Genomic DNA, 13,803 nt, shown 5'->3' with positions numbered 1-13,803 from the left:
GCTAAGGAAGACTGGCCCTGAGCTAACATCCACGCCCATCTTCCTCTACTTTGTATATGGGACGCCTACCACAGCATAGCTTTGTCAAGTGTTTTAAAACAGTTTCCAGCACATTTAGCTCTTTGGTAGTGGAAACTAACAGATACGATTGACTGCTGCAGCGCATATTGCCGGTAAAAATTTCAAGTTAATGCTCTCAGTGTGGAAGAAATGGAAACATCTGCGATCCAAAACACAAGTTTCAGCTATTTTTTTTTTTAAGACAAGCAATTCAAGTAAGAAATAAAAATATAAGAGGGAAAAAACAGCCTGGTTCTACGCGGCTTTACTTCCCGTTTTGGAGACTATACCACGGAGGGCGGAAAGAGCCGCAAGGCGGCAACCAAGAAGAGCCTTGCAGGGCTGGAGGCTTGGACCAGCCTTGTCCAAGAGCTTAGCGGCCCAGAGTCCTAGTAAAAACTACAACTCCCAGAAGTCCCGGGCCCGTGGGGGCGGGACCAACGGTGTGTGGGCGGGGCCTTCGGAGCCAGCAGGGAGCCTGTCCCGCGAGGATCCTCTCGAGAAGTGGCGGGAGCAGCGGCTATGGAGGCGCAAGAGGAGAAAGAGGCGCAGGTGATGGGGCGGGAGCGGGGATTTGCAGCCTTCTGGAAACGTTGTCTTTGACACAGTCGCCCAGCCGCCGGATCTCTAGGGCGCGGCACGTTCACTTTTTTCCTCCCCCTACTCAGCTGTCCATCTTTAGTGCCGCTTTCACCATCTGCGAGCCCCCTTCTGCTTAGACCCTCCTGGAAGGGGCGTTTCCCGGCCTTCCCTGGCTTGGACTTGGGCTTGCAGAGGGTTTGAGGAGGCCGCTGGTACGAAGCCCCTCCCAGCAGTCTGGAGTGGGACTTCTGAACCTAAACGCATCTTCCAGCGAAGCCTCCCAGTTCACCGCTGCTTCCTCCTAGAATTATCACACCTGACCTGCTTCCGTGTCCCGCATCCCAGCTCTAGGAACCTCCCGGCACTGCGAGGCTTATGGTGTGTTGAGGACAACTCTTTTGTTTCAGACTTTGCACGTATAATAATGCTCTAGGACCTGCATATTGAGCTTTAAAATTATTCGAGTGATGCAAATTATTAACCCGTACTGCTTTTATAGCTTCGAGAAAGGATGGTTTTCTGCTAATTTTGACTTGTACCGTTGTTCATTGTGCCTGCTCGCTTTTTAAGTGTTTCCTGACATCTAATATCTCCCTAACGACAAGGTAGGATGTGAAGTTAGTAGGACTCCAGAATATTCATGGAAAGCATTTAGTTTGCTTTTGATCACTTCTTTGTCATATTTGCTTCGTGCCATTACAATAAACAAGGCTTTTAATATTTCATGGTTAGGTTGCTGCGTGGTTGAAAAAAATATTTGGAGATCATCCCATTCCACAATATGAGGTGAATCCACGGACCACAGAGATTTTGCATCACCTTGCGGAACGCAACAGTGTCCGGGACAGGGATGTCTACCTGGTAATAGAGGACTTGAAACAGAAGGCAAGCGAATATGAATCAGAAGGTGAGATTAATTAGAGAGTTTTGAATGAGATAATAACTAGAGGCAACCATATTTTATAACACTGAAGTATATGGGATTAATTTAGTGTAGACTGCTTACTAGTTTTGCTTCTTTATTTTATCCAGATTTGTCTTCCAATCTGTTGTTATAGTAACTTAATAAATCATAAATTTCACTCTAGTATATATTTTATTGGTACTCTGATAGCAAAATAGTAAGTCCTAAAAGATAAGAGCCTAAACTTACTAGCCTTACATACAAGATGCTTGTGGCTTTTCACTTACATATCTTTTTGATGTTTCCAGTCTCCATGCATTAGTCATAATGAGCCATCAGGACACCTGAGGTGGCAGCCATGAACTGTGAGACTTGAACAAATCACTCTCTTGTTCTGTATTCACAGGATTGCCTTAGTATTTTGTGCTGTGCATATGTAGATTGAAAAGTGTTTTCAACACACTTGTTGTTTTTATAATACAAACCACAAAAATAAAGATTGATACAAACTTTTTTTTTAAAGATTGGCCCTGAGCTAACATCTATTTTTGTTTTTTCTTCTCCCCGAAGCTGCCCAGTACCTAGTTGTATTTTCTAGTTGTAGGTCATTCCAGGTCTGCTGTGTGGGACACTGCCTCAGCATGGCTTGATGAGCGATGCTAGGTCCACACCCAGGGTCCAAACCCGTAAAACCCTGGGCCACTGAAGCAGAGTGGGTGACCTTAACCACTCGGCCATGGGGCCAGCCCCTGATAAAAACCTTTTAATGGCGGGAATATACAAAAGAGAAAGGACATGAGACCTATATTTGCCCTAAATTTAACCAAGTGTATGGCATGTGTTACATACAATGTTTTGAATGTAGTATAATTTATATTTTAATTCTATTGCATATGTGCTTTTTTCCCCCCATTTTCTTGTTAAAATTAACATACAGTAAATTTGACTTTTTGTTTTGCTGTACACATGGATTCTGGGAACCACCCCCACAATCAGGATACAGAACAGTTCTGTCTTACTGAAGAACCTCCCCTGGGATGCTCCTTTACACTCCTACTCTCCAATATATGTGCTTGTGAACTTGTTTTTTTTTTTTTTTTTGGTTGAGAAAGATTTGCCCTGAGTTAACACCTGTTGCCAGTCTGCCTCTTTTTTTTTTAACTTGTGGAAGATTCATCCTGAGCTAACGTCTGTGCCAATCTTCCTTTGTTTGGTATGTGGGTCACCGCCACAGCATGGCTGCCAACGAGTGGTATAGGTCTGCGCCCAGGAATTGAGCTGGGGCAGAGCATGCCAAACTTAACCACTAGCCCATGGGGCTGTTTGTAATTTTAAATTCTGAGTAGTGGTACCATATAGCTCTATGGACTTGAATGACTTTTGAGCTAAAAGTTGTTTTTTAGATGCAGTTTTCATTTCTGCACAGTGCAGTTCTTTGCAGCATGAGATTGAAACATTTTGGAAATATTTTTAGAAATTGTGAAAGGTTGTAAAGTTTTGTTTGAAGACTTTTTAATCGTGGTGATGAAACTACAGATGAAACTGTTAAAAACATTCATTCTTCATGCTGCCAGTTCTTCATTTGAGGAGGAAAATGAAAAGAAATTTCCCTGGCTAGAACCTCCAATAAAATATTGAGAAGATGTGGCCAGAGCGGACATCTTATCTTCTTCCTGATCTTAGAGGGAAAACATCCAGTCTTCACCATTAAGTATAATGTTAGCTGTGGTTTTTGTAGATGCCCTTTATCAAGTTGGGGAAGTTCCCTTCTCTTCCTAGTTTGTTGAGTGCCTTTATCATGAAAGGGTGTTGGCTTTTGTCAAATGCTTTTTCTGCGTCTATTGAGATGATCATGTCACTTTTGTTTTTTATTCTATTGATATGATGTGTTATATTAATTGACTTTCAGATGTTGAACCAACATTTATCCTTAAGATAAATCCACATCCTCATGGTATATAATTTTTTTATAGGTTGCTGGATTCCATTTGCTAGTATTTTGTGGAGGATTTTTGCATTCATATTTATAAGTAATAGGTCTTGTGATGTCTTTGTCTTTTTGTATTAGGATAATACTGGCCTCATAGAAAGAGCTGAGAAGTGTTCCCTCCTGTCTGTTTTTTGGAAGAGTTGGTGAAGAAGTGGTATTACTTCTTTATATATTTGATAGAATTCAGTGGTAAAACCATCTAGGTCTGAGATTTTCTTTGTGGGCAGCTTTTGATTACTAATTCAGTCTCTTCACTTGTTATAGGTCTATTCAGATTATCTACGCTCTTGAGTTAGTTTCCATAGCTTGTGTCCTTTTTGGAGTTTGTCCATTTCATCTAAGTTATCTAAATTGTTGAGTACAGTTGTTCATAGTATTCCTTTATAATCTTTTTTAGTAAGTAAGTAGGTCAATAAGATGTCCTCTCTTTCATTTCTGATTCTAGTCATATGACTCTTCTCTCTTCTTAGTCAGTCTAGGTGAAGGTTTTTCAATTTTGTTGATCTTTTCTAAGAACTAGTTTTTAGTTTTACTGATTTTTCTCTATTTTTGCAGTTTTCAAGATTTTCTCATCTTTTACGTCAGTATTTTTACTCTGTCTGTCTGTGGATCTCTTTGCATTTATCCTACTTGGATTTGTTGGGTTATTTAAGTTATTCCTGGATATGTGAGTTATTGTTTTTCAATAAATATGGTAAATTTTCAGGCATTATTTCTTTGACTGGTTTTTTTCCACTTCTTTCTCTCTTCTCTCCTTCTGGTACTCCCATTGTGCATATGTTGGTGTGCCTAATAGTGTTCCAGATTTCTCTGAGGCTCTCTTTTCTTTCATTGTTTTTTCTCTCTGTTCTTTAGCTTCCATAATCTCTGTTGTTCTGTTTTCAAGTTCACTTATTCTTTCTTCTGCCACTTCAAATCTATTGTCAATCCTCTCTGGTGAATTTTTCATTTCAGTTATTGTACTCTTCAACTAGAATCTCCATTGAGTTCTTTGTTTATAATTTATCTCTTTATTAATATTCTCTATTTGATGCCGCATTGTCATCTTACCTTTTGTTGATTCTTGAATCATGGTTTCCTTTAGTACTGTGAACATGTTAATTATGGCTATTTCCAAGTCTTTTCTGACAAATCCAACATCTGATTATTCTCACAGGCAGTTTCTATTGCTTGCTTTTTAACGTAGGTCATGCTTTCTTGTTTTTTGCATTCCTCACATTTTTTTGTCAGTGAATGGACATTTTAGAGTACATTTTTAGAGTACATTTTAGGTACATTTTAGCAACTCTGGGTACTAGTTCCCACAGAGCTTGTTATTGTTATTTTCTTGTTTGTTTGTTTAATGACTGACTGGATTGTTTTAGTGAAGTCTGTTTACCCCCGACAGTGTTAAGCCTCTGCTGTCGCTCCCCAGGGAGTTACATACTTGAGTATGCCCACAGTCACTCTGCAATGACAGTGGTTTTGGTAGGACTGGCTTCCTTTCTTTCACAGACCACACTCGTCTGTAAAATCCCACTAACTGACAATTGATTATTGCTTTCAGCAATACCCTGGGGCATTAGTTGCCCTACAAGCTAATCTAATCAAATTCTGGCACTCTTAAGGGAATCGTTTCTAAGGTCAGTATTTGATATTTGTTCTGACCCAAAGATGGCTCCTCCTAGATGTCTTATTTTCTGGTCCTTTCATGCAAATTAGCTGGCCTACCATTTAACCTGTATCTTGACTCTCCTCCCAATTGCCTTTTAGTACAGCTTCCACTATTCTTGAGAGTCTCCTTAGGCTTGAACTTCTCCAGGGTCTGTTGCAAATGAAGTCAGTTCCTTTTGGAAGATATTGGGACCTATCTGTGTTATAGCTTGCTTCTTCCTCAAGGCAAAGTCTCTGAGCCAGGGCTCTGGAGCTGAGGGTAGAGACAATGGCATGCTTTTCTCTGAGTGACAGCCTAGTGTAGATGCTGAGTGCTTGGTGGAGGGGAGTGCAGCCATCTTAGGTCCTCTCAGCTTGCCTTTTCTGGTTTGGAGCCACTGCCGCATGAGCTGGTGCAAGGGCCATTGGGGCACCAGTATTCTCAGTGTGCCTCACCCCAAGGTAGAGCTTCTGTTCCAAGAGCAGTGGCTGCGTGGAGGAAGAGATCCCACACCTCTTGACTACGTTCACCTAGGACTCGGTCTCAGCCACCGATAACTGGTGGCAGAATGAGAAACATTGAAGCTTTGTCCCTCCTGGAAAGAAAGCCCTCTGACAGGGAGCTGGGGGCAGAGGGAGCCCTGCCTTCTTGACTGCAGCAGTCTGGATGGAGCCTCCACCTCCCTGAGCTGGGAGGGAAGAGGAGAGAGTGATCTTGGTTAAAAACAACAGACTCACCTTCCTTACTGAATTTTCATAGATTTTCTTGAATAGATGTTTGTTCATTTGCTGTTTGTCCTTAGGACCATTTCCAGAGGCTTTAAGTGGTTGTGTTTTGGTTTGGGGTGGCTTTCTTTTTACTTTTCTGTTTCTTTTTTTGAATTTTCATCAGTTTCACTGGAGAGCAGGTCAGCAGAGCTCCTTGTGCTATTCGGCTGAAAGTTGGACTCCTGGTCACTTGATTTTTGATAGGGGTGACAAAACAACTCAATGGAGGAAGGAATAGCCTTTTCAATGATTAGTGCTGGGATAACTGGATACACACATGTATGAGAATGAAGTTGGACCCTGCCTCATATCATATATAAGAATTAACTCAAAATTGAATGGAAAACCTAAATGTAAGAGCTAACCCTAAAATTCAAAAGACAACATAGGTATATATCTTTGTAATGTTGGATTTGGCAATGATTTCTTAGCTATGATACCAAAAACACAAGCAACAGAATTAAAAATAAATTGATAAATTTACTAATTTGTAAATTGGGCACCATCAAAATTAAAAACTTTTGTTCTCAAAGGACATTGTCAAGTAGATGAAAGAACAACCCACAGAATGGGAGAAAATATTTGCAAATTATATATCTGATAAGGGATTTGTATCTACAACATATAAAGAATTTATACAACTCAATAATAAAAAGACAATCCAATTAAAAGTGGGTAAGGGATATGAATATACAGTTCTCCCAAGAAGATAGACAAATGGCCAGTGAGCACAGCATCATTTGTCATGAGGGAAATTTGAATCAAAACCACAATTCCACTTAACACCTACAAGGAGAGCTATAATCAAAAAGACAAATATTGGGGTCAGCCTGCTGGTGTAGTGGTTAAGTTCACATGTTCTGCTTTTGCAGCCTGGGGTTCGCAGATCTGGATCCCAGATGCAGACCTACACACTGCTCATCAAGCCATGCTGTGGTAGCATCCCACAGACAAAAAATAGAGGAACACTGGCACAGATGTTAGCTCAGGGCCGATCTTCCTCACCCCCCCAAAAAAATTGTTATTTAAGTCTCGAGTTGTCATTTCATTGATCATTATTCAGTTCTGTGAATGATCACTATGCAAAAAGAAATAAAAAATAAATAGTGACAACTGTTGGTGAAGATGTGGAGAGACTGGAGCCCTCATACACTTCTGTATGAATGTAAATTCATACAGTTGCTGTGGAAAACAGTCTGGCAATTCCTCAAATGGTTAAACAAAGTTACCATATGACCAGCAATTCCACTCCTAAGTATATACCCAAGAAAAATGAAAACATATGTCTATTTAAAAACCCATACATGAATATTTATAGCAGCATTTATTCATCATAGCCAAACAGTGGGAGTAACCCAAATGTCCGTCAATGGATGAATGGATAAATAAAATGTGGTAGAGCCATCCAATGGAATATTATTCAGCCATGAAATGGAGTGCAGTACTGACACCTGCTACAGCGTGGATGAACCTTGAAACTGTTATGCTGAGTGAAAGAAGCCAGTGACAAAGGACCACATATTATATGATTCCATTTATGTGAAATGTCTGGAATAGGCAAATGAATAGAGACAGAATTGAGATTAGTGGTCTCTAGGGTTTTATAGGTTAAGGAATTGGAAAATGATGACTAAAGAATGTGGGGTTTCTTTTTGGGGTGATGAAAATGTTCTAAAATTGATCAATACAATGGGCACACAACTCTGTGAAGGTACTGAAAGCCACTGAATTATATACTTTAGGTGTGTGGGTTGTGTGATATGTGAAAGATTTCAATAAAGCTGTTAAAAATAAAATAAAACAAACATCTTAGTCACCATCGAACTCTTATATCTTTTCAGCCAAGCATCTTCAGGACCTTCTCATGGAGAGTGTGAATTTTTCCCCTGCCAATCTGTCTGGCACTGGTTCTAGGTACCTGAATGCTTTGGTTGACAGTGCAGTGGCCCTTGAAACAAAGGACACCTCACTAGCTAGGTAATTCTTGTGACAGTTTTAACTTCCTCAATCATGTATGCTATAAGGTCTTAAACTAAGGACTGTTTGTTTCTCAAGGTAATTTTATATAGGAAATTAACAGTAAATGCAAAAACACTGAATTTAGTTGACTCCTTATCATTCTAGTGAGTATGTATAATTAAATCAGATAAACTTGGTGTTGGTAAATTTTCGTGTTTTCTTCCAGGGTGAGGTTTGGTTCTCATGTGTATTGGGGAAGGGATTAGGTCTCACTTACATTTTTCCCTATAAACAGTAAGAACAGCAGCGGGCTAAGTTATTTGGTTGAGCATAGTGAACTTTGGTGCTGTCCATACTCTACTGAGTAGAGTAGGTTAAGGACCTTTATATGTGACAGGCATTTCACCTATATAATGATATTATTCTTCCAACAAGAGGAAACAAGCTCAGGAGGGATTTGTTAATAACTTCTCTGAGCTAATAAATGACAGAATTGGACTCCAAAGTCCATATGACTGTCTCTGGTGGGCTTATCTTAGCTAGATGACCACTACAACTTATAATCAGAGAACTGTAAAGCTATTCTACGTAATTGCCAATATACGGACTTGGAATGTATATAGATGCTCAGAGTAGCATTTCAGGTATAAGAACATGTAGGCTGTATGGCAGCAGAAATCTAGACTTGAATTAAGTCAATTCAGCAGATACCAAATAGAATTATATACTAGGCATATAACTATATGTAACTATATACATATAGAGGCAGTAGGGAAGCAGAGATGAAAAGATAACAACTGCCAGCAAGGACAGTCTCTGCTTCTGGTCAAATAAGGAAGATGGACATGTAAAACTACAACACAGAGTGACAGCTGCAACAGTACAAGAATGGACGAGCTGTAACTAAGTAGCACAGAGAAAGGGGTAGTGAATTACAGAATGGGAGTAAATCTTATTTGAGTTTTGAAGGACAAGTGGAACTTTGCCAGTTGAAGAAGGACTTCCCGGGTAATGGGAACAGCATGTAAAAAATGTGTAGAGGTACGAAATAGCATGGTTATAGTGGAATCCATGCAGAGATAAGATCATTGCTAGAAATGAGGAATAATTGTAATTATTGTCCTTAATGTCCATTTATGTGACCAGGTTCTTTTTTTAGTTTTATCCCTGCAGTGAATGATTTGACTTCTGATCTTTTTCGTACCAAATCCAAAAATGAAGAAATCAAGCTCGAATTGGCAAAACTTGAAAAAAATCTGACTGCAACTTTAGTGTTAGAAAAATGTCTACGAGAGTAAGTAATTGAGTTGGAAGTGGTGACAATTTTTATTATAAAGGCAGTAATGGGACACTGTTGGATTTCGTTCTGGCAATAGATGTGATTTATAACAACACATTAGGAGATGGGGTCCATAAAGTATTTTTTTAAGTTGAAAATGACTTGGGTAGAGGTAGGGGGTGGTTGGGTATAGACTTTCACCTTTTACTTCATACAATTTCTTACCTTTTTCTCTTTTTTACAAATAATTTTGGTTTTATAGTTATCAAAATGTATGTGAATTTTTTTTTTACTTTAAAGCTATGATGCAACTTAAAGTCACATTATATTTTGTTTCCCTTTCTTACTGGAGTCCCAGTATCTCCCTTGAGGCTCTGGACCTTCCTTAGATCTCTGTTGCCCCAGAGATTAGATGCTGTGGGTCAGCAGTATGTATATGCACGAGTAATTTGGTGGTGTGTAAATTTATTCAACAAATATTGAATATGTATATGCAAGACACTGTGTCATTCACATTTAGGATAGAAGCTTTTGAGACTTCCATAATTCAGATTGGCTGTAGGATATGTTAAATCACTTTTTTGAGCAGCAGATTTACTTTCTCCAAGAATAATTGGCATAGATTAATTTTAAAATTATTTATTATTCTTTGAGAAAAATCTCAGATGGCAGCATGGAGGGGAAGATGACCTGGAAGAACGCATGGTAGCTAATCTGGGATATAAAATTGATGGTAGGAAATCCAGCAAGTGTGTTACTCTTGGCTACTTCAGTGTTGAATCCAAAAAGCAATAGAGTTTCTTTTTTATAATAATTTTACTGAGGAGAATAAAATGTTTTCAACTTTACTTTTTAAAGGGATCTCAAGAAAGCAGAGTTGCATCTGTCTACGGAAAGGGCCAAAGTTGACAATCGTCTTCAGAACATGAACTTCCTAAAAGTGAAGTCAGAGGAATTCAGATGTGGAATCAGAGCTGCCGAGGTTTGTGTGAAGGACTGAATGTATTTAGCTCTCTTCAGACTCCTTTTAGACCTTGATCCTCACAACTAGGCAGTATTGTTATTCCCTTTTTACAGGCAAGGGAACTACAGAGAAGACAGCTAACTTGCCCCAGGGTACATAGCTGCTTAGCGGAGGATCCAGATTCAAATGCAGGCAGCCAGGCCCCAAAGCTCAGGCTCTTCAGCGCTGCACCCATCCTGTCACAAATCTGTGACTGTTAGAAATGATTCACATGCACCAGTGAAGTGCTTAGATGCATGTATAGTTTTTCATTAAGATTTGTATCCTCTCTTTACTGTGTATTATGTTGAAAATATTTCATGATGCTTTCAAAATAATTTTTTTAGCTGAACTCCCTTTTTTGTAATTGTAGGAGCAACTTTCAGCCAGAGGCTTGGATGCCTCTCTGTCTCATCAGTCACTAGTAGCCCTTTCAGAGGTGAGCTTATTTTAACCCAGTTTAACTTTCTTAGTGCGATGCTTTTTCACTTGATTCTTTTTTTAGAGCTTCATTCACTATTAACCTGATTTCTTTTCCTTTACGTCTGTACTTTGTGTTCACCAATATTTATTTCCTGATTACCTGTTTAGCTAGATATATCCTCACATTCGTTTGGTTTCCTTTATTACTCTATGCTAGAAACTCTTTGCTGGAGTCAGTTATGTATTATTGATTTATTTATTAAACAGTTATTGAAGGACTATGTGTTAACCACGTGGGTCCTCCTCTTTCTTCTCTTTCAGAGTAGAGTAGAAATGCAGGCCCCAAAACTCCTGTAGAATGCAATTCTGGGTTTTTAGGTTATATAGGGTTTTATCTATTTTGGTGGGGAGAGGGAGAAATAGGGGGTTTTGTTCTGTTTTAATATTCTTAAGATCTTTTTGTATGTTGATTTTTGGAATCTGAAGTTGACAGTTCATAAATACGTATTTGAGACTCTCTTCCTTTACATTCTGATTCCTCTTCATCACATTATTCTATATTCCTAGAAAGCATACTTAAATCCTATTCTTAGTAAATGGGAGTATAACTTTTCCATTTTAAGCATCTTACAAGAATTATTTCCACTGGAAATGAGTTTGTTATCCGTTTGTCTTTGAAGCTCTTTGATACATTATTTAAAATATTCTAATATTAGTGCTTTATTTTTTTTTATTTCAGAAATGGGCAATGTTTAGTTGCGTTGTGAATATAGCTAATACTCTGTGATTCTGTTTTTTTCATTCCCAGAAATTGGCAGAACTAAAACAACAGACTATACCTTTGAAGAAAAAATTGGAGTCCTATTTAGATTTAATGCCGGTAATTATTTTTGTGAATTAAAAAAAAGTCATCTCCAACTTTCCCCAAGAGTACTAAATGACCGTGAAAATACCAGGTCCATGTTTAAGGACTTAAAGTCTGTGCTGAATTTCAGTATTATATGTACATTGGATATACTTTATGTAAGGTTTTTTGCCTTTTGAAAACAGTTGTTGTGTTTTTTCCCCCTTGAGTCCTTGTTGAGACAATATAACCTTTCTTTTTTAATTTTTCTTTAAAAGAATCCATCTCTTGCTCAGGTGAAAATTGAAGAAGCAAAGCGAGAATTAGTAAGTAGTTCCATTTTTTTCCTTCAAATTTTTTTAAAAGAAATAAAATAGGGGCCAGCCCGGTGGTGCAGCAATTAAGTTCACACATTCCACTTCAGTGGCCCAGGGTTCGTCGGTTTGGATCCCAACCGCGGACATGGCATTGCTTGGCAAGCCGTGCTGTGGTAGGCGTCCCACATATAAAGTGGAGGAAGATGGGCACGGATGTTAGCTCAGGGCCAGGCTTCCTCAGCAAAAAAAAAAGAGGAAGATTGGCAGCAGATGTTAGCTCAGGGCTAATCTTCCTAAAAAATAAAAAAAATTTAAAAAAAATAAAATAAATGCTGATATAGCTAAAGCTCCCTTCATCCTTCTTCTTTCCTTCCTCAGAGGTAAATCATAGTCCCAAAGTTGCTGTGTATCCTTCCTGTGCATCTTTTAATACTTTTTTGGCATATGTGTATATTTTTTCCCCATAAAAAGTACATAGTAGTCTTTTAAAATTTTGCATAGATTTTCCTGGGTGGAAAAGAGGGGTTGAGAGACAGGATGTTCTAGGCAAAAGGAATTAACAAAGGCATAAGAGCTGAAAAAACATGGAGGACTTTTCCAAGCTTTGGCAAGTGATACAGTCCAGCTGCTTAGGAGTAACAGTGGAAGATGGGGCCGAAGAAGGTCAATTGGTTTATGATAGTTGAACTTGGAGGCTGTAGGGGATGACTGAAAGTTGCTGTGTGTTTCCTTGTTTTTTAAACTAAAGGGAAATGTGATCAAAGGTATGCTTTTTAATCAGGCCAGTTCTTTAGGAAGATTATTCTGGAATCAGTGTATAGAGTAGATTGGAGGAGGGAGAAAGAAAGTTGCAGAGACCAACTGGCCTATTTAGGCCAGGTGCAAAGTATTGAGAACAGTGGCAATGAGAAAGGAAAAGAGCTGATGTGAGAGACATTGCAAAAGGAGAAGAGGTCAGAAAAAATCTGTTTATGTGTCATTACACTGATTCATCTCTCTAAAGGGTTTTCTTACTCCTTTAGTTGTTTATTAGAATCAGGAGTCTGAAAACTTTTAGGGTGTGGGAAGTAGGGGGGAGATGTGAAAGCAAGGGGATGTCTAAAAGCATGTTTAGTATTCATTCATAATGGTATTTTTAAAGATTTCTGATTGAATGTTTTTCTTTTTTGGTTCCCTTATTTTTTTTTTTTAAAGATTTTATTTTTTCCTTTTTCTCCCCAAAGCCCCCCGGTACATAGTTGTGTATTCTTCGTTGTGGGTTCTTTTAGTTGTGGCATGTGGGATGCTGCCTCAGCGTGGTCTGATGAGCAGTGCCATGTCCGCGCCCAGGATTCGAACTAACGAAACACTGGGCCGCCTGCAGCGGAGCGCGCGAACTTAACTACTCGGCCACGGGGCCAGCCCCTTTGGTTCCCTTATTTTAAATAACATTAGAAGTTAGAACATCTGTTTTCTGTCCTTATTTAAAGTATTTATGGTGTTTCTTTTTTCCTTTAGGATATCATTGAAGCTGAACTTACAAAGAAAGTAGACATGATGGAACTCTGACCAGAGACAAATAAACTTCGTCTTCCCTAACGAAGTAAATCGCATAGGACTTTAAAGAATTGTTTCCTGTTGGCATTCCTTAATAACTTAATTTTTGTGTTCTTAGATGAGTTAATTTCGTTATTGATAGAATAGTGGTTCCTGTGTATTGCATTTTTGTGTCCTGATCGTTTTCATATTAAAAAATGTTGTTGGTTTTCCATGTTGCTGGCAGTTAAGTGTCCTTCAGTAGTTCTCTTAGGTGGACATAGTGACAGTTGTCATGCAGTTGCTTAGGTCAGCTGAGTGACCTGCATCTCCAGTTACGTTTCTCCCACCCTTCCCTCTCCAGCGGTTTGCTGTCGTTCTTTCTGATCAGCTCACCTGCCTACCTCCAAATGTTAATATATGCAGGAATTTAGTTTATGAAAAAGATGACCTTTTAGATCAATAGTAGGGAGATGGCTAATTCAACACATGGTGCTAGATCCATACTTCACAGCTTATGTCAAGAT

At 38.9% G+C, this 13,803-nt stretch overlaps 1 protein-coding gene across 1 annotated transcript; it reads left to right on the top strand.

Moving 5' to 3' along the window:
• Window positions 1-479: 479 nt before the first annotated feature.
• On the top strand, window positions 480-13,515 carry HAUS1 (HAUS augmin like complex subunit 1). The gene is made up of 9 exons (XM_014828960.3): window positions 480-612; window positions 1,375-1,549; window positions 7,778-7,913; window positions 9,055-9,189; window positions 10,033-10,156; window positions 10,551-10,616; window positions 11,409-11,480; window positions 11,723-11,770; window positions 13,259-13,515. Exons 1-9 carry the CDS (start codon window positions 583-585, stop codon window positions 13,307-13,309), a joined length of 837 nt encoding a protein of 278 aa, XP_014684446.2. The 5' UTR covers window positions 480-582; the 3' UTR covers window positions 13,310-13,515.
• The last annotated feature ends 288 nt before the right edge of the window (window positions 13,516-13,803 follow it).

This window comes from Equus asinus, chromosome 7 (assembly GCF_041296235.1).
Source record: "Equus asinus isolate D_3611 breed Donkey chromosome 7, EquAss-T2T_v2, whole genome shotgun sequence".
NCBI classification, from domain to species: Eukaryota; Metazoa; Chordata; class Mammalia; order Perissodactyla; family Equidae; genus Equus; species Equus asinus.
The sequence above is the reverse complement of the archived record's forward strand: the minus strand, read 5'-3'. Positions and strand labels throughout refer to the sequence as shown.